The sequence below is a fragment of the Hippopotamus amphibius genome, chromosome 2 (genome assembly GCF_030028045.1).
Source record: "Hippopotamus amphibius kiboko isolate mHipAmp2 chromosome 2, mHipAmp2.hap2, whole genome shotgun sequence".
Lineage (NCBI taxonomy): Eukaryota > Metazoa > Chordata > Mammalia > Artiodactyla > Hippopotamidae > Hippopotamus > Hippopotamus amphibius.
The window spans coordinates 200574494-200595182 of NC_080187.1; the positions used below are offsets into that span (position 1 = coordinate 200574494).

General features: G+C 34.1%; 1 protein-coding gene across 7 annotated transcripts in view; it reads left to right on the forward strand.

Annotated features, from left to right (window-relative positions):
- Positions 1 to 20689, forward strand: part of MINDY2 (MINDY lysine 48 deubiquitinase 2) — a 74632-nt gene that overhangs the window by 14572 nt on the left and 39371 nt on the right. For all 7 annotated transcript variants that reach the window (XR_009051396.1, XR_009051397.1, XR_009051399.1 and 4 more), the window contains exons 2-4: positions 1687 to 1744; positions 12360 to 12424; positions 16560 to 16718. Coding sequence is in view for 1 of the 7 variants with exons in the window: in XM_057722549.1 (XP_057578532.1) it covers positions 1687 to 1744; positions 12360 to 12424; positions 16560 to 16718 (282 nt within the window). In the remaining 6 variants the exon portion in view is untranslated. The remainder of the gene's footprint in view (positions 1 to 1686; positions 1745 to 12359; positions 12425 to 16559; positions 16719 to 20689) is intronic.

Consider the following 20689-nt stretch of genomic DNA (forward strand, 5'->3'; position numbering starts at 1 on the left):
AAGACAGTACATAAACAAATGAGAGTGACACCCAATAAAACTTTATTTAGAAAAACAAGCAGGGACTATAATTTGCCAGTGAGTTTCAATTTGAAAAATATACTGTTTATGGGAACTCTCTGTACTTTCTGCTCAGTTTTTCTGTTAACCTAAAACTGCTCCAAAAAAAGTCTGTTACAATTTCTGGGACTTCCCTGGTGGTCCAGTGGTTAAGACTCTGCACTTCCATTGTAGGGGGCATGGATTCGATCCTTGGTGGGGGAACTAAGATCCTGCATACCAAGCAGTGTGGCCAAAAAAAAAAAAAAAAAAGTCTATTACAATTTTTAAAAATGTCCTAGGAAATAAGAATAATTTAGAATCAAGTAATGATCACAACCTCCATAGCAACTCTTGGTTTTTACTGAGTGATAAAGCCACTGGATGACTAACTTGTAAGTACTAACTGTCATGTATGCTTTCAGAGAGTCTAAAATTGTTCTGTTTTACAGGGATCTTTTATAGAACCTACTTTATTCATTGATTAAAACAAACAAAATTGTGACATACTGTTAGTACGTTTGGTAACATAAATACCCAGAGCACCTTCAACACTTGTTGTTGGATAAATTGCTGAGTTAAATGATCCTGAAATATTAATTCCTGAAGAATTTTTAGTTATGCTGCTGTTCTGTCATTGATATGTTAATTACTTTGTTGTTTGCATCCTACAGTATTTATTTTTCTTCTATGAGTATACCAAGGAATATGCTTTTCAATAAGTCAGCTAAAATATTTACAATCATTGGCTGTAATATATGTGTACCTCATCTGCTAATTCATTTGAAAAATTAATTTAAACTGTGTTATAGCTGAATTAATATTTGAAACTTAAAAATGACTATAATGTATATATCTACTTTTACCCATTTTGTTGTGACATATAGCACATACAGAAAAGTACATAACAGAGATGTCCAGTTTAATAAGTTATTACAAAGCAAACAGTAGAACTACCATGCAAGTCAAGGTATAGCGTGTTGCCAGCACCCCAGAGGCCTCTTATATGTCCCATTCCAACTGTATCTCCTTTGCTTATCCCTGGGACTAACCACAGTCCTAATTTTTATAGTATCCATTTTCTTTTCTTTATACATGTACAGTTCTAAACAGTTTAATTTTGCCTGTTTTTAAATTTTACAGGTGGACTCAGATAGTATGAATCCTTCAGTTTATGACCAGTCCTTTATGCTGTATTCATTTTAGCTATTCAGCAAAAAAAATGCTCAATGTAGTCTGAAGTAATGGGATATTGACTGTATTAAAGCCTGTCTTCAGTAAAACTGCTCCACGGGTGACCTGTCAAAACATGTTTGGTGCCTCTTCCTGCCCTTTAACTGTATTTTCTATCATTCAGAACACTGTTGCAGGTGCCTAATGACAAGCAGGATGGGTGATGAAAGGCATAGCATTTGACTTTGTAAACAGATTTCTCAGTGACTTTCTGAGGTCTTATATCACCCTGTAACTTTTATGGTGATAGGATTGACTTAGTTGTATTAAAGATTAGTTACAAAGATTTTTAAATTTGAGTGTTGTATACATGTAGTAGATACATATAATGCACATACATACTTGTGTTTCTGACTGAAGAAACACTTTATCTAAAATATTTGATTTTATAGAAAAAAATACTTTGTTTTTCAGGTGAAACTTCCGCCGATGATGGAAATCATAACTGCTGAACAGCTGATGGAATATTTAGGTTAGTGTTGAAAAGTGAATGATTTTTATATCTCTTTCAAAATAAAACAGTTTTCAAAGCTAATATATTACCAAATTTCACCTTTTTGAAGCTATTTTTAATTTATACTTTTTAATCTCTTAACTTAAAAAATTTTATCAGTATATTTCTGTTCCTGGATGTTGCAGCCTTCTTTCTGACAGGCATTAAAATTCTTTAATGTAAATAGACTGGTGACATCTAGAAAACAACAAGTTACATATTAATTCCAATAAATTACAGAATGGGAAATGGTGCAGAAACTCTAACATTGCATGTGGAGAGTGTTTAAAAATATTGAGTAGATTTTAATTAAAACCCAGGAGGTGATTTAGAGCAGTGTTGCCCAAAATATGATTCATGAACCAATACCAGTCTATAAAATGTTAGTTACCAGCCTGCAGTGAAATTAAGGCTTGTACTAGAGTGTAAAACATTTAGTTTAGTAAGCACACTGTTTAGTCCATCTGAAATTTTTTCATAGCCAATTTTTCTTGATGAAGGAAGCAGTGTATTGAATTGCATTCTTGTACAAGCTTCTTATTTCAAAACAGGCCATAATACACAGTTTGCAGACCAGTTGCATTGAGTAGGACTTGTTTACAGAGCAGGTAGTTGTATATCACACTGAGATCTTCTACAGTTTAGCAAATAAGAATTTATAAATTTATACTATTACCAAATGGGAAATCTTAATCATCTTATTACAGTTTTTTAGTAATTAAATTTTATTTAAAAAAATCTTATTAGCTGATTATTTATGCCATTCCAGACAACTAGCTAACAGATTTTTTTGTCAGATGTAGGTTTAGTAGAGTAATTGAGATTAGAGCTCTTGAAAGACATTTTTCTTTATGTAATTAATATCATTTAATCCCCTTCACTGGCTAGAGAACCTCATAGTTAAGTGTAGATTACTTTCAATATCTAGATATCTGGAAATAGAATTTCTATTTATACCTCTTCTACTCTAGCTTGGTGATTCTTAAACTTTGTAATTTCTAAATTATATTTCATGGAAAAGGCTGAAATGCTTAGTGCTTTTGAGGAACAGCTAAGGACTATGCAAAGGAGAAGTATTAGGAGGTGAGATTAGCAGTAATGGGATCATAGCACACAGTACCCTAGGCTGTTGTAGCAACTTTGACTTTTGCTGTGGGTGATCTGGGAAGCCATTAAAGGATTTTGAACAGACGACTGACATGATCTGACTTTGAGTTTAGTAAGAATGCTCTGGCGGTTATGTTGAAAATAGAACTTGGTGGGTAAAGACAGAAGCAGGGAGATCTGTTAGGAAGCTGTTAAAACTGGCAAAAGATGGTGGTAGCTTCAGTCAGGGTAGTAGAAGTGGAGATTGTAAGATATGGTCAGATTCTGAATATAGAGCTGAATTTGCTGATCAGTTAATGGTGGAGTGAGAGTGAAGTCAAGGGTTACCCCATGATTTTTGGCTTGAATAACGGGAAGGATGGAGTTAATATCAACTGAAACAGGAAAAAATGGAAGAAACATGTTTAGGGAGGAATATCAGGATTTTGGTTTGGGGATGTTTATTGACATTCAAGTAGAGATATCAGGGAGGCAGTGGGATATATAAATCTGGAGTCTAGAGGAGAGGTCTAGATCAGCACTGTAAAACTTTTCATGTTGATGGAAATGTTCTGTATCTGTGCTGTCGAGTTTCATAGCTATTAGCCACATGTGGCTCTTGATCTCTTAAAATGTAGCTGATGTGACTGAGGAACTGAATATTAAATTTAATTTTAATTAACTTAAATTTATATAGCCACATGTTACTACCAGCTGTTGTATTAGATAGCACAGATCTAGCCTGTAAATACACATTTGGGTACAAACAACATATATAAGTGATAGTTAGACTGAGTCATGAATGATATGAATGTAGATAGAGAAGGGAAGAGATCATTGGACTGAATCTGGGACATGCCAGTGATCAGAAGCTGAGGAAGAGCAAGAATAGGTAGAAGCTCAGCTGTGTAGAAGAAAAACCAGAGACTGATTTCTTAGAATCTAAATGAAGAGTTTCAATGAAGAGTGAGAGATTAACTGAATGAAATGCTGCTAATAGGCCATTCAGGATGAAGACTAAAAATTGATCATTGATTGAGCCATAAGGAGGTAATTGGTAACTTCGATGAGTCTACAGGATAACTGGAATGGGCACAAGAGAAAATTAGAAGCCCTTATATTATACATAGCCAATAGGAATGCAACATAATGCAGCCACTGTGGAAAACAGTTTGTCAGTTCCTTAAAAAGCTAAATATAGAATTACCTTATGATCCTACAACTTCACCCAAGAGAAGTAAAAACACATGTCCACACAAAAACTTGTACAGGAATGTTCCTAACAGCATTATTTATAATGGCCAAAAAGTGGAAACAACCCAGATAGCCATCAGCTGATGAGTGGATAGACAAACTGTGGTATGTCCATACAGTGAAACATTATTCAGCCATAAAAAGGAATGTACTGATACATGCTATTATATAGGTAAACCTTAAAGACACTATGCTAAGTCAAAGAAGCCAAGTCACAAAAGACCACTTATTATATGATTCTATTCATATAAAATGTCCAGAATAGGTAAATTTAGAGACAGAAGGTAGACTAGTGGTTGCTTAGGACTGGGGAATACAGGCAAGAAATAGAGATTGACTGCTAATGGGTATAGAATTTCTTTTAAGGGAGACCAAAATATTCTAAAATTAGATCATGATGATAGTTTCACAATCCTGTTAATATGCTTTAAAAACATTGAATTGTACACTTTAAATGGGTTAATTGTATGGTATGTGAAGTGTGTTTCTATAAAGCTGTTTTTAAAAAGAAAACATTAGAGGAAAGGAATTGAAAAGAATATTTTAGACAAATAGAAGAATTAGTCTTAGGTGGTACAGATAGTGTATCCTTAGCAATAAGAGGGAAGATAGAATGTATTAAGAACAGATACAGGTAGGTGGGTAGATGTGAGTGTGATAGTTTATAGAATGTCTTTTGAGTGCTTTTGTTTTCTCAATGAAATGGGAAACCAGGTCATCAGCTGAGGGTGAGGATGAAGGAGGAGTTGTGGAAGATGAGAAAGAAGGTATGAAATAGTTGCCTAGACAAGTGGGAGAGTGAATGGGGAGATTCAGTATGATTCCTGGGCATTACCACTGGGGTTAGCGAGACCAGCCAACATTGGTGGTATGATTTCTTCAGTCATACTCAGCTGCATGGTGTCGGCCTGAATAGTGGAGGAGCAGTATTTAACCAGAGCTGGGTTTTTGCCAAGTGAGTATGTTGAAGAAAGAGTCTAGGGAATTTCAGGTACGTAGAGAATGATTATAATGATAAGTCATAATATTTAAGTTGCATAAAGAGGAAATGAGGATATAAATATGTTGAAGAAAAATGTGACGGGATTGAGTGGATTGTAGGCTCTGATACAGCTGAAAAGTTTTTGGAGCCTGCTAATAACAAAGCTGTATAATCATAGGGAATGAGTTTCTGAGATAAGGTGGAACATAAAATTTTTGTTGGAAAAGAGGTCAAGGAACAAAAAGGCCAGGGTATTAGATGGGTCATCTCTGTGACTGTCGAAATTATCAAAAATTAGGGCAGGATTTGTGTCAGAGAGAGATAGTGAGCCAGGCATGAGGGAGATTGACCTGAAAGTTGGTAGAGAACTATAACCAGTGGGTGGATATGGGTAATATTATATGATGGCATGAGTTTTAAAACTGAGGAGTTTTGGGGAGGAGGGGGAGAAAGAATGACCATAAGGAGCAAACAGATACCTGTTCCACCTCCAGGCTCACTGGTAAAGAAGCATGAGAGAGAAAAGATGTATCAGTTGAGACGGCTGCAGTGTCATCAAGGCACAGCCAGATTTCATCGAGGCAGAAGGTGAAGGAAACATTAAGAAAATACTTCGAAGATTTTGTTGTTGAGAGATCGTGAGTTCCAGAGGACACTGAAATTCAAGATAGGAATTTAGGAGTCATTAGTATAAAAATGATATTCAAATCTGTGGAAATTGATGAGATCATTAAGAGAGAAAGTATAAAGAGAGAAGAGAAGTGGGTCGAGGATCATCTCCTGAAGTTTCCCAGCATACACAGATTGGATAGAGCAGTGTTTTTCAACCTTTTTTCAGTATTGTCCCCACTAAGGAGCCTTTGTAGACATTTTTGTCCTAATCACTCACTTCAGGAAATTTTAATACCACAGATATACTGTATGTCTCTTCATGTTCAGTGGCCCTTTGAAGGCCACAAACCGTTACAATATCTAAGATACTTTTATCCCTACCCTCCAAGAATCAGTTTTTGCCCCCTTGGAGGCAATATCGCCCCTGCTAAAATGCATGAGTTGGAAGACAGAGAGAGGTAAGGGAACAGTAGCCATTAAGAAAGGAGAAAAACCAGAAGAGGTTTGATATAGTGAAGCCAAGAGAAAAAGAGTGTTAGAAGGGAGAAGAAGGGGTATTGAATACTGGAGAATACTTGCTACATGATTTGGCAACATGGAAGTTATTGTGACTTTTACAAAAACAGTGTCAGTACAGTGATGGGATGGAAATGGAGTGGTGAGTTGAAGAGCATCTAAGAGATGAGTAAGTGGAGACTCAAGTGCAGATAGCTTTTGAGAAATTTGGGGTAGATGGGTATGAGAAGTAGGTGAAGAGTAGGAAAAGGCTTAATAGAGAACATGTGACTTACCTTGGCTGTTGTAGTATACTTAGAATCTAAACCCTTGTAAAGTAGCATAAAGAATGTTATAGGGCTAGGTGGAAACTATTTGAAGCTCAAGCTAGAGGTGAAAAAATGTAAGACATATTTGGAAAACGGGTGATTGAGTACAGTTTGACTGTGGTTGATAACTCTGCATGTTGTACATTTATAGGATTGGAGATTGGATTAGTAGGTTGCAGCTAAACTGAAGAGTTTTAGGAGCCAGGCAGAGGAGTTTGGGTTTGCTGTGGTAGGCCGCTTCATGTATTTTAGTTTAAGTGGAGTAAATAACATGTTAAATATAGTTTTTAGGATGATCTGGTTGAGATCAATTAGGAGATAGTAACGGCAGTTCAGATATGGTCAAATATCAATAGATTTTTGAATACCTTATGTGTATGTATATATATATATATATATATATATATATATATATATATATAAAATGTATATTTTTGAGCCCAGTTTCCTATCCATCTCTTCCATATCCAACCAGTGTCTGCCCTACTTTCTTTGTTCTCCTATCATGACTATAATCACCTAAACCTTCACCATCTGGTATAGTAGCCACTAGCCACATGTGGCCATTGAGCACTTGAAATATTGCCAGAGTGAATTGAGAGATTTTCTGTAAGTGTAAAATATACACTGGATTTCAAAGATTTAGCACAAAAAAAGAATATAATGTATCAGTAATTTTTTATAATGATTATGTGTTGAAATGATAACATTTTAAATATACTGGGCTAAATAAAATGTTATTAAAATTAATTTTACCTATTTTTACTTTTTTTTAAATGTGGCTGCTAAAAATTTAAAGTTACATATGGGCTTGCATTTGTGGCTTGCATTGTATTTCTACTAGACAGTGCTAACCCAAACTGTGCTGCCACTCCATAGCTTCTTATTTCATCCTGGCTCTGCTGTCTCTGCTATCACAGACTGATGCCATTTACCTAACCTCTTCCCTGCTAATTATTACCATCACTCTACCTGCCTTTTTCTGTTCTACCTTTGGAGACAAAATGAGCTCTTTGGCTGTTAGTTCCCATAGCTAAAGAATGCAGTTGTAATGGCAGAGACCCATGAGCAGAGGCAGAGGGCATATGAATAGAGGTACTAATAGTAGAAAAGGATAATATTAGAGTGGAAATAAAAGCATCATAAATTATAATACCTCTTCATTTTACAAATGAGGTAACCAAAGCTCAGAAAGGTTAAATAATATGCTGTCTCCATCTGGGCACCTTCTAATATTATTTTTTAAATGCTGAAAGGCTAGTATTCTCAAAAGTATATCCTTTCTCCCTTTCCACCACTTAAGTGTTTTTAAATTCCTGCTACTTGTTTCTTTCTTTTTTTTCTTCTTCTTCTTTTTCTTATCCAGAAAATATTTGCTCATCATGTACTGTGGACAAGTTATTTGGAGGTGTCAACAATACAGTCAATGTGGCTGCATAAATGTATTCTACTACAAAAATGTTAACGTGGTATTTTTCTTGGAAAGAAAATAATTAGTTCATCTTGATATCTTAAATTTATCTAACTATTAGATTCTAAAAAGTCCTGAGAAAGCAGGGCATAGGGTAGAGAATTTTTTAAATTATAGGGAAAAAGAAAAATTGATGGAGAAATATTTAGATCTGGGATAGCTAAAGAGGTTTGGAAGTTCTGGGTGAGGAGACTCATCCCCTAGGGACAGCATGAAAGTAATATGATCCAAACAGGAGGTAGCGGAGAAGTGAGCAAGAGTGATGTGAGAAGAGAGATTCTGAAAACTCCTCCCCAAAAGTAAACTTTATTCAAGGCCAAACCTGCCAGAACAAATTGTTTAATTTTCTAAGCCATTTGGATTTTGTTCTCTTGAGAATACTCCAGTTCTCTGAAGGAACCAGAGACACTTTTGCCATTAATAAGCAAACACTAGTTAGAAAGATTGTAAAGAAACCAGTAAAGGCTTTCTTAGTATCTAGCTGAGGAACCACAGGGAATGGAATTTTGATTGTCGAAGATTAGAGGAGTGAATTTTTAATTTGGAAATTTCTGTTATTGGACTATTAGAGCAGGGTCAAACATGGACATGACTTGTTGGAGGGCTTTGGCCTCAAGAAAGCAACATGAAAGCTCGGATACCTAGGAAGTGCTAGGAGGTCTGATGAAATAAAATGGGGAAGAAGTATAGGTAGAAGGCAGAAAATGGTTAGGAAGATAAGGTAAAAAAGCACAACACAAACTAGAATATACACTATGATTTTAACCATCCAAGATAGTTTGTATGATGGTGAGATTAGCATTGTATTATAGCAAGGAAAATAGTTGTTGGGATGGTGGTGCTGACTTTTTAAAAGATAATGTATTTTATCTTTTGAACATAAATACTATAAAAGGAAGTCAATGTTGAAGCATTTTAATTTTGCCCACAGTTGACTCTGTCTCCTTTTTTTACAAATGCTCACCTGGGATGAGTTATTTATTACCTACTGCCAAACCTGCTTTTCCGTTTTTGGCCAAATGTAGCTGTCAGGTTTTTGTTTCTTGATTTCTCTTTGTCTGAAATATCCCATTAGCAGCAAAACCTTATGGATTCTTTCTTTGAAATTCTTTCCTCTCTCTGTATACTGGTACTTCGGAATGTGATTTATTGCAAGCTCTTTTGTTTCCTCTGCTCTCCAAATTAGCCTACATACCAATGTTATCTTCTTAAAGCACCAATTTCATCCTTCAGTTGTCTACTTAAAAACATAGATTCCCTTATGATCTTTCACAAGCAGCCAAACTTATCAGTGTATTATTTATGATTTTCTATAATCTGATCAAGCTTACCCATCCAGCCATATTTCCCACCACTCTGCAACATAAATCTTATGTATAAATCTCCTTATAAACTGTCTATATGGCATGATGTTTCTTATATGTTCTTTTTCCATCATTCTTTCTCCCTCAAAGAATGCTTTTTCCCCTCACTACGTTGGCAGATTCTGCTCATTTTTCTGAATCTGCTTAAGATACTACCCTCTCCAAAGGATATTTCTAAGTGCTACAGGCTTTATCAATATTTCTTTTCAAAGTCACTTCGTACTTAAGGCATTGATTACATTTTACACTATACTATACCTTATCATTATCTTAATCTGTTTCCTGTATGCTGTTTGCCCAACTAAATTATTAGTTTTTAAAGGGAAACTTTTCCAAACAGGTTATTTGTTTGAATCTATTGCTGAACACGGAGTAGACTCTCAATGAATACTTTTTGATTGAAATAGTATTGTTGACCAATTTTGACATAAAGGTTAGATAAGCTCGACAAAACAGCGTTCTTAAGAGATGATTTATTTAGATATCTAAAACTGAAAGATGCTCCCTTAAAAACTCAAAATCAGTCTTTTAAAAATATCTAATTCTCTGTTACAAACTTTCCTAAAAATACAGATATCTATTGCTGCATAACGTATCACCCCAAAATTTAGTCGCTTAGAACAATGAACATTTCTTATCACACAGTATCTGTAGGTCAGGAATCTGGATGTGGCTGCGTGACTCTGGCTTAAGGTTTCTCATGAGGTTGCAGTCCGTGTGTCAGTTGGGGCTGTAGCCTTATCTCCAGGCCCAGCTGAGTAGGATCTGCTTCCAAGCTTGCTTACTTGGTTGTTGGCAGGATTCAGTTCCTCACAGGTTGTTGGACTGAGGTCCTCAGTTCCTCATTGACTGTGGGCAGAGGCCTCCTTCTGTTCCCTTGTCATGGGTCTCTGCATAAGACATCTCAGAACATGGCAGGTGGCATTCCTCAGAGTGAGCAAATGAGACAGCACCATGACGAAAACCACAATGTTTTCTTTTCTAATTTTGTAAGTGACATTTCATTAATTCTGTTGTATTTTATTCACTGGAAGTGAGTCCAGTCCACACTCAAGGGAAGGTCATTATACAAAGATATGAATACCAGGCGATAGGGCTCATTGAGGTCCATCAAAGAGGCTGTCTCCCTTAGCCAGGCCATTCTTCTCTTGTCCAAAGATCTTTTCTGACCTCAGGAAAAGAAGAGTTGCTTATCTGAGTCTTTTTCAATAATTATTCTTCTCTTAGCACCTCAGCTTTAATCTATAGCATATCTAGGGTCATTTTGTATTGAATTATGTAGTGTTCTACATCTTGATCCTAATAAAGCATTAAGAAAGCATACACTACAGCCTTTAATCAGGATAAATACGGAACTGAAATGAGATATAGGATACAAGTATAGCAAGTATGTTCTCAATTATTTGAATAAATAATGTATAAAATTTACTCAAAGCGTAGTTATCAGTTAAATGCTATATTAAAACCTCAACCTCTAAATATACAATGTGCAATGTATAATAAGGATTCAGAAATATTTGTTAAATACACTTGCTTATATATTTCTGTGAATGAATTAATTTAGTGCTTTTAGAGTTCCTCTACCTATGTTGGAATAAAATTATTAGTTAGATTTTACTATCTTAAAGTTCTAAATAAAAACAAAAATAATAGTATATTGATGTTCATAGAATTCTTTTATTATCACAGTTGGAGAGATTAAAAGAATACTTGATGCAGTCTTAGAAGTTTATTTTGAATTTGAAAATAAAAATTATATTAAAAACAATTTATCAACTTGTTAGTGATTTGGGAGGCTGGGTGAGAAATTGGTTCCATATATCACTGTTAATATCAAAATTAATTCCAGATAAAGATTAAATGTAAAAAAGGACAAACATAAATTACATGAAGAAAGTATATTTGAATGTTTGTGTACTCTGAAGAGGTGAAAATCTTTCTAAACATGATGTCAGACCCAGAAGCTATAATAGAGGAATTTGACTATTGAAATTAAATATTTCTGTATGGTGAAAAATAGGCAAAGTAGCATCACCATACAGTCAGAAGCCAATATGGGAAAAAATATTTACCACACATATAACAGGAAATGTTCTAATTCCTCTAAATGAAAAAGAGCTTTTACAGTTCAATAAGAAAAAAATGATACTTGTATAGTCAGGCAATTCAAAGAAAAGTATATATAATTAATACATAGTTAAAAAGACAAAACATAGATTAAAAAGGTACTGCATATATTAAAATGGTGCTGCATATATTTATATTTTAAAATATAAAATCATTTATATATTAAATATAAAAGTCACTTATATATTAAAAAGTGATGCCAAATAAAAATACATGTATACAAAGATATCAATTCGGGGGAAGTATAGTTGCTTTACAATATTATATTAGTTTTTAGGTGTACAGCAGAGTGATTCCATTATTTTTACAGATTATACTCCATTAAAAGTTATTATAAGATAATGGGTATAATTCCCTGTGCTATACAATATATCCTTTTTGCTTATCTATTATATAGATAGTAGTTTGTATCTCAATTCCATACCCCTTTTTTGCCTCTCCCCCACCCCTCTCCTCATTGGTAACTACTAAGATGTCAATTTTTTTAATGCAAAAAAATTTTTGTTTACTTCTAAGAATGGCAAATGTTTAGAAGACTGATAACACCCAGTCTTGGAAAGGTATTGGGGTAATAGTTATATTGCTGATAGCAGTGAAACTTATTAAAACCTTTTAGAGCTTTATTGTAGTGACATGGAAAGATGCTCAAATATAAAGAGGAAGAAACAGAAAGTTCAAAACAGGATGTACACTGAAAAAAATATGTGAGACCTTAGCTAACCATTAACATTGATATTCTCTGAATAGAATTGGGGGAGGGGGTGTCAATTTTTTATGTTACCTATTGCTGCAATTTTTAATTAAAATATATTATCTTTGTAATGAGAAAAAAATTAATATTTTTAAAAGGCAACTTTACAATTTCTTTTTACAGGAGATTACATGCTTGATACGAAGCCAAAAGAAATTTCAGAAATTCAACGTTTGAACTATGAGCAGGTAATAGACACAATTTTATTATAGTAAAATAGGTAATTTTAACTTACAGATATAATCATTGGTCTCTGTCAGTGGCTTTTCAGGCATATTCTTTGTTTTCTTTTTTTATACCTTTTTAAAAATGTAAAAACCATTCTTAACTCACAGCCATATTTGACCCACAGGCCATACTTTGCTGATCTCTCTTTTATATGAACCTATATGCTATGTAGAATGAAACATAGATATCGTTCTACACACCTATATAAAATGATAACTTGGTATTTTCCTTGAAAAAATTGACTTTCAAGTGAATGTGTTATTGACTCATCTTTCCTGATTTGTTTATATTTTACAATTAAATTATATTTAGGAAACAGTTCAGCAAATGATGTCTGGGCTAAATCTGCTGTTTCATAGTTTCAGTGTGTCTACATTGCTTGGCATGTTCTTTAGAGATACTGTTCTGTTGTATATTGACCACTGGGCTCAGAATTATTGGAGCTGAAAGCAAGCAAGCAGAGCTTCATTTTCTCCAGTATTCTTCTTAGTTTGATAATGGAAAGCAAGAAGAAATCGGATTTTTACAGTGGAAGTATCAGCCAGGGAGGAAACAGACATCTTTGGAACCTTTATGTTTACTTTCTAAGTAACCCTTACTACATACTTTCACCAGTATCCAAATGGCAAAAAGAAAACAAAACTCATTTCAGTATTGCAAAATTTCTTGAATTGAATGTGTTCAGATAATCTAGCCGTAATAAAATTGAAATACCAATATGTTGCATTGCATCACTGTGTAAGGTAGGAAATCGATAGCGAAAGCCAAATAGGTATGCTAAATCATTTAAATTCTAATGAAATTTGTAGCTTAAAGCAAAGATTTCCAAACATTTTTCACAATAGAAACTTCAAATGAAACCTTACGTTAACCTTCAATTTGTAAAACCAGTAAATATTTTATAAGTATAAAGTGATATGGTTAAATTTATATCATTTATTTATCAAATTTGTATCATTTCTTATTGAAATTAGTAAGGCTATTATGATTAATACAAAAACTTGAAATTAGAAATTATGGATCATGGTTGCAGTTTCATATCAACCTCAAAATTCAGTTTACTTCTGATGCACAGTCTTGAGAAAATCTTGAGTGATGAGTATTTGCAGGTGATATCAGCACTTGTTTCTAGTCTGTCTTGCAGTCTCAAGATATGCTTCCATTAAGGTGATCTAGACTCTGAAAATGATTAGAAGTAAAGTTTTGTTTCAGAGTTGAAACAAACACTAACAGCCACTTGCATTTCTTATAAACATGTCAGACAAAAAGTACCCTGCGTTTAAAATAAGCTCTAAAACTATTTATAAGGTATTGTGATTGCATTACTATTAGTTTTGAGAATAGTATGTACCAAGCTGATAAGGCTGAGTCTAAGCTGATGTTTAATGTTCCACTGGTGTGATGTAACAATGTTCTTTTTGTTCAATTCTGTGTGAGCAGAAATGTTCAAGCCTAAATTTTAGAAAGACCAATGCAGAGCTGCAGTCTTCCTAATTAAAAACCCTTTACCAGAAGTTGTAATATAAACAAAGCATATTTTTTCCAGTTTTGCTTAATGATGAAAGTATAAGAAAACACTGTGTGTGTATGTGTGTGTGTGTGTGTATGTGTGTGTGTGTGTGTATGTATGTGTGTGTGTGTCTTTATGACAGGTTTTTATATGACTGCAAATATATTTTTCACATATATCTTACGTTTAAAATTTCACCATGTTAGCGGTACCTTTAAGAAAGATTTTAAGAAACAGTTGAACTATTGGCTTAAAGGAGTAGTAATCCTTTCTTGTAACACCCATCCCTAGGATTTATATTTTATATTATCATAATTTGGATTTAGGAACAAGATGGCAAAATACTCTTTAATTCTTTATTTATAAATTTGTTTATTTTTTATTAGTTTTATTCTTTATGGAGATTATTGTATTAATTTAGTTGTTAGCATTATATAATCTATTAAAAATGTAGAAGATATATAAAGGTGTAAGCTTGAGTCCAGGAGCTTTTAGAAATTATACTTACCCCTGAAGGAAATTGGGTGATTGGAAACCAAGAATTTAACAAATAGCAGAAAAAAATCAGTAGTATCATTAGTAAAACTATAATCCTACAGTGATTCATTATGGTTACCCTTTTCTCACATTCATCATCATTATGGCTTTAGGAAAAGTTTTAAAACACTGAAAGGAAAAAAATATGAGCTGATTGTTTTCAAGGGTTCAACTTCTGGGAAGACTGAGAAAATATATTGTTTTAGAGGAATATGGTTATTAGAAAGGTGAAACTGATGAAAGCCAGAGACTGTATTGTAGTGTTATCCTGTTATAAATTCTTCACTCATAAATTTAAAACATTTGAATAATTTCTGTTTTCAGTCTGTGTAGTCTCTTAGAATGGAATTTTATAAGTTAATTGGTAAAACAGAACTTTGTTCTTGTGACCTAAATTTGTCCTTTTCATATGTCAGTGGGAGTCCCTAATTTTAATATAAAAGGACTTATTTCATATTCACCCTTTCTGCTAGAAGCCCTCCAGTAGATTATAGTCTACTCCTATTTTATATCTTTAGTATGTAGCACAGTATCTGATTAACACTAGGGATTCAATAAAATTTTATCAAATTTTATATATTGGTTTTTATTTGTACCATCAAATATACCCTCTATAGTTATATACATATTTACTATATTAAAATGTTTAGAAAAACATGTTTTAAAGTAGTCCTCATTACACACTTACATGACCATGTTTATCGAGAAAACTGATGTGGACAAAATGACTTTTAATTTGACCACTAAGTCTTTATGATCCAGCCTCTTTCTCTCAGACTTCATCTCCTACCATTAACATTGATACACAATTATTACCCAAAGTCCATAGTTTACATTAGGGTTCACTCTTGGCGTTTATACATTCCTTGGGTTTTGACAAATGTATAATGGCGTGTTTCCACCTTTATAGTATCATACAGAATAGTTTCACTGCCATAAAAATCCTCAGTGCTGTGCCAGTACATCCCTCCCTCCTAACCCCTGGCAACCACTGATCTTTTTACTGTCTCCATCATTTTGCCTTTTCCCACTGTGTCATTTGCAGTTATACAATACATTTCAGATTGACTTCTTTTACATTTAAATTTAAATTTTCTCCATATCTGTTCATGGCTTGATAGCTCACTTCTTTTTCTTTCTTTTTTTAAATTGTGGTTTAAAAACATACTATAAAATTTACTCTGTTAGCCATTTTTAAGTGTGTAGTTGTGTTGTGTTAACTGTATTTATAATCTTGTATGAAAGACTTCGTTTTTCATCTTGTGAAATTAAAATTCTATTCTCATTTAACAACTCTCCAGATCTACCTCCCCCCAGCCCAACAACTACCATTCTACTCTCTATTTCCGTGATTTTGACTACTCTAGATATCTCATATTAGTGAAGTCATACAGTGTTTGTTCTTTTGTAGCAGCTTACTTCACTCAGCATAATGTTCTCAGGTTTCATCCATGCTGTAGTGTGTAATAGGATTTCCTTCATTTTTTAAGGCTGTATAATATTCCATTGTGTATGTATACCATGTTTCCTTTGTCCAGTTGTTTGTTAATGGACATTTGAGCTGTGTCCACCTCTTGGCTGTTGTGAATAATGCTGCAGTGAATATGAGTGTACACATATCTCTTCAAGATGATACTTTCAGTTCTTTTAGGAATATACCTAGAAGTGGAAGAGGCCTTCCTCTTTGACTAGGAAGTTTTCCCTTTGGACTTCCTGTTCTAAAAATAGGTCCCTCCCCACTCTAACTCTGTACATCCTTATTCTATTCAATTTTTCTTACTAATGCTTTACTTTATATTATAATTTATGTATTTGTCTCTCATAGTAAAACATTAGTTCCATGAGATTAGAAACTTTGTTTTATCCACTATTTTATCTTTAGAATTCATATTAGTGCCTAGCACATAGTAGGTACTTAATAATAAAAATTGAAGGGATGAATAAATTAGATAAAATGGAAAATTTGTAGTAAAAGTGCCTGAATTTAAATATCTTTTTTGTTGTTGTTTGTTTTTTCTCATTTTTGCTCTAACACTTTGTATTTTCAGAATATGAGTGATGCTATGGCAGTATTGCACAAACTACAGACAGGCTTGGATGTAAATGTAAAATTCACTGGTGTTCGAGTATTTGAATATACACCAGAATGCATAGTATTTGATCTTCTTGATATTCCTTTGTACCATGGATGGTTAGTAGACCCTCAGGTAAGTAGAAAAATCTTAAATTATATGAACACAAATATAATAAAAATTTATTAATTTGGTAAATTAATCTAGATTTATATTTTCTGATACTTATATTTTTATGCTTTTACATGGAATTAGCCACATTGCGAGATTAAGAGCACAGTCCTCCAGACTCCTAAATTTGCCCAAGACTTCTGACTATAATTCGTGGAGTTAGAGGCCAACTACAAAGCTGAGTCCATATCCTCACCAACACTTGTTATTGTCTATCTTTTTGATTATAGCCATCCTAGTAGTTGTAAAGTTGTATCCCACTGTGGATTTCTTTGCATTTCTCTGCTGACTAATGATGTTGATCATCTTTTCCTATGCTTATTAACCATTTGTATATCTTCTTTAGAGCAATATTTGCAGATCTCTTGCCCATTTTTATTTGGGCTATTTGTTATTGGTTTCTAAGAGTTCTTTGTACATTTATAATATATGAAGTATGTAAGTATAGAGTATATCGTTTTTGTGCTTACATTTAGGAGTGTGATCCATGTTGAGTTGATTTGTGTGTATGGTTTGGGAAAGGGATCCAACTTTATTCTTTTGCATGTGAATATTCAGTTGTCCCAGTTCCACTTGTTGAAAAGGTTATTCTTGCCCCCAATGAATTGTCATAGCACTCAGAGTGATCTTTGTGAAATAAACTCTCCCCTTTATCCCTGCATCCTACTCCTTTCCTTAAAAGCCTCCAGTATAACTAAAATAAGACACAAAATCTTTTTTTGTGGTTGGAGTATAGTTGATTTACAATATTGTGTTTGTTTCAGGTGTACAGCAAAGTGAATCAGTTATACATTTATCCACTCTTTTAGATTCTTTTCCCATATAGGCCATTACAGATTACAGAGTAGAGTTCCCAGAGTTCCCTGTGTTATACAGTAGGTCCTTATTAGTTATCTGTTTTATATATAATAGTGTGTATGTCAGTCCCAATTTATCCCTCCCTCCTCTTCCCCCCTGGTAACCATAAATTTGTTGTCTACATCTGTGACTCTATTTTTATTTTGTAAATAAATCCATATGTACCATTTTTTTTAGATTCCACATATAAATATTATTTTGTAAATAAATCCATTTGTACCACTTTTTAGATTCCACATATAAATTTATTTTGTACATAAATCCATTTGTACCATTTTTTTAGATTCCACATGTCATATATTTGTCTTTATCTAAATTACTTCAGTCAGTATGACAGCCTCTAGGTCCATCCATGTTGCTGCAAATGGCATTATTTCATTCTTTAAAATAAGATATAAAATCTTTATTAGATTATCTGCCTCTTGTCCAACTTCACCTCATATAATTCTCCCACCTTTTTTTTTTTTGAGGTACACCAAAGTGAATCAGCTGTATTTATACACATATCCCTATATCCCCTCCCTCCCGTGACTCCCTCCCCGCATCCCTGTCCTGGCCCTCTGAGGCATCTCCCATCATTGAGTTGATCTCCTTTTGTTATACAGCAACTTCCCACTAGCTATCTATTTTAGAGTTGGTAATGTAAATATGTCTGTGCTACTCTCTCACTTCGTCCCAGCTTCCCCTTCGCCCCCCATCCCAGCCCTGTGTCCTCAAGTCCATTCTCTATTTCTTTATCTCCACTCTTGCCCTGTCACTGGGTTCATCAGTACCATTTCTTCAGATTCCATATATATGTGTTAGCATACAGTATTTGTTTTTCTTTTCTGGCTTACTTCACTCTGTATGACAGTCTCTAGGTCTGTCCACCTCATTACATATAGTTCAATTTCATTCCTTTTTATGGCTGAGTAATATTCCATTGTGTATCTGTGCCACATCTTCTTTATCCCTTCATCTGTTGATGGGCATTTAGGTTGCTTCCATGTCCTGGCTATTGTAAATAGTGCTGCAATGAACATTATAATACATGTTTCTTTTTGGATTATGGTTTTCTCTGGGTATATGCCCAGGAGTAGGATTACTGGGTCATATGGTAGTTCCATTTTTAGTTTCTTAAGGAATCTCCAAACTCTCTTCCATAGTGGTTGTACCAGTTTACATTCCCACCACCAGTGCAGGAGAGTTCCCTTTTCTCCACACCCTCTCCAACATTTATTGTTTCTAGATTTTTTGATGATGGCCATTCTGACCAGTGTGAAGTGATACCTCGTTGTGGCTTTGACTTGCATTTCTCTAATGATTAGTGATGTTGAGCATCTTTTCATGTGTTTGTTAGCCATCTGTGTGTCTTCTTTGGAGAAATGTCTATTTCGGTCTTCCATCCATTTGTGGATTGGGTTATTTGCTTTTTTGGCATTAAGCTGCATGAGCTGCTTGTATATTTTGGAGATTAAATCTTTGTCCGTTGCTTCGTTGGCAAGTATTTTCTCCCATTCTGAGGGTTGTCGTCTTGTCTTGTTTATGATTTCTTTTGCTGTGCAAAAGCTTTTAAGTTTCATTAGGTCCCATTTGTTTGTTCTTGATTTTATTTCCATAATTCTAGGAGGTGGGTCCAAAAGGATCTTGCTTTGATGTGTGTCATAGAGTGTTCTGCCTATATTTTCCTCCAGGATTTTTATAGTGTCTGGCCTTCCATTTAGGTCTTTAATCCATTTTGAGTTTATTTTTGTGTATGGTGTTAGGAAGTGTTCTAATTTCATTCTTTTACATGTTGCTGTCCAATTTTCCCAGCTCCTCTTATTGAAGAGGCTGTCTTTTTTCCATTGTATTTTGCCTCCTTTGTCAAAGATAAGCTGCACACATGTGCTTGGGTTTATCTCTGGGTTCTCTGTTCTATTCCATTGATCTTCCTTTCTATTTTTGTGCCAGTACCATACTGTCTTGATCACTGTGACCTTATAGTAGAGTCTGAAGTCAGGAAGCCTAATTCCACCAACTCCGTCTTTCCTGCTCAAGATTGCTTTGGCTATTTGGGGTGTTTTGTGTTTCCATACAAATCGTAAGATTTCTTGTTCTAGTTCTGTGAACAATGCCGTTGGTAATTTGATAGGGATTGTGTTGAATTTGTAAATAGCTTTGGGTAAGATAGTCATTTTCACAGTATTGATTCCTCCAATCCAAGAACATGGTATGTCCTTCCATCTGTTTGTATCATCTTTGATTTCTTGCATCAGTGTCTTATAGTTTTCTGCATACAGGTCTTTTGCCTCCTTAGGCAGGTTTATTCCTAGGTATTTTATTCTTTTTATTGCAATGGTAAATGGAAGAGTTTCCTTAATTTCTCTTTCTGCTCTTTTCATTGTTAATGTATAGGGATGCAAGAGATTTCTGTGCATTAATTTTGTATCCTGCTACTTTACTAAATTCATCAATTAGTGCTAGCAGTTTTCTGGTAGAGTCTTTAGGGTTTTCTATGTATGATATCATGTCATCTGCAAAGAGTGACAATTTTACTTCTTCTTTTCGAATTTGGATTCCTTTTATTTCATTTTCTTCTCTGATTGCTGTGGCTAAAACTTCCAGAACTATGTTGAATAATAATAGTGAGAGTGGACACCCCTGTCTTGTTCCTGTTCTTAGAGGGAATGCTTTCAGTTTTTCACCATTTAGAACGATGTTGGCTGTTGGTTTTTCATATATGGCTTTTATTATGTTGAGGTAATTTCCTTCAGTGCCCATTTTCTGGAGAGTTTTTATCATAAATGGATGTTGAATTTTGTCAAAAGCTTTTTCTGCATCTATTGAAATGATCATATGGTTTTTATCTTTCACTTTGTTAATATGGTGTATCACATTGATTGATTTGTGTATATTGAAAAATCCTTGCATTCCAGGGATAAACCCCGCTTGATCATGGTCTATGATCCTTTTAATGTGCTGTTGGATTTTGTTAGCTAGTATTTTGTTGAGGATTTTTGCATCTATATTCATCAGTGATATTGGCCTGTGATTTTCTTTTTTTGTGACATCTTTGCCCGGTTTTGGTATCAGGGTGATGGTGGCCTCGTAGAATG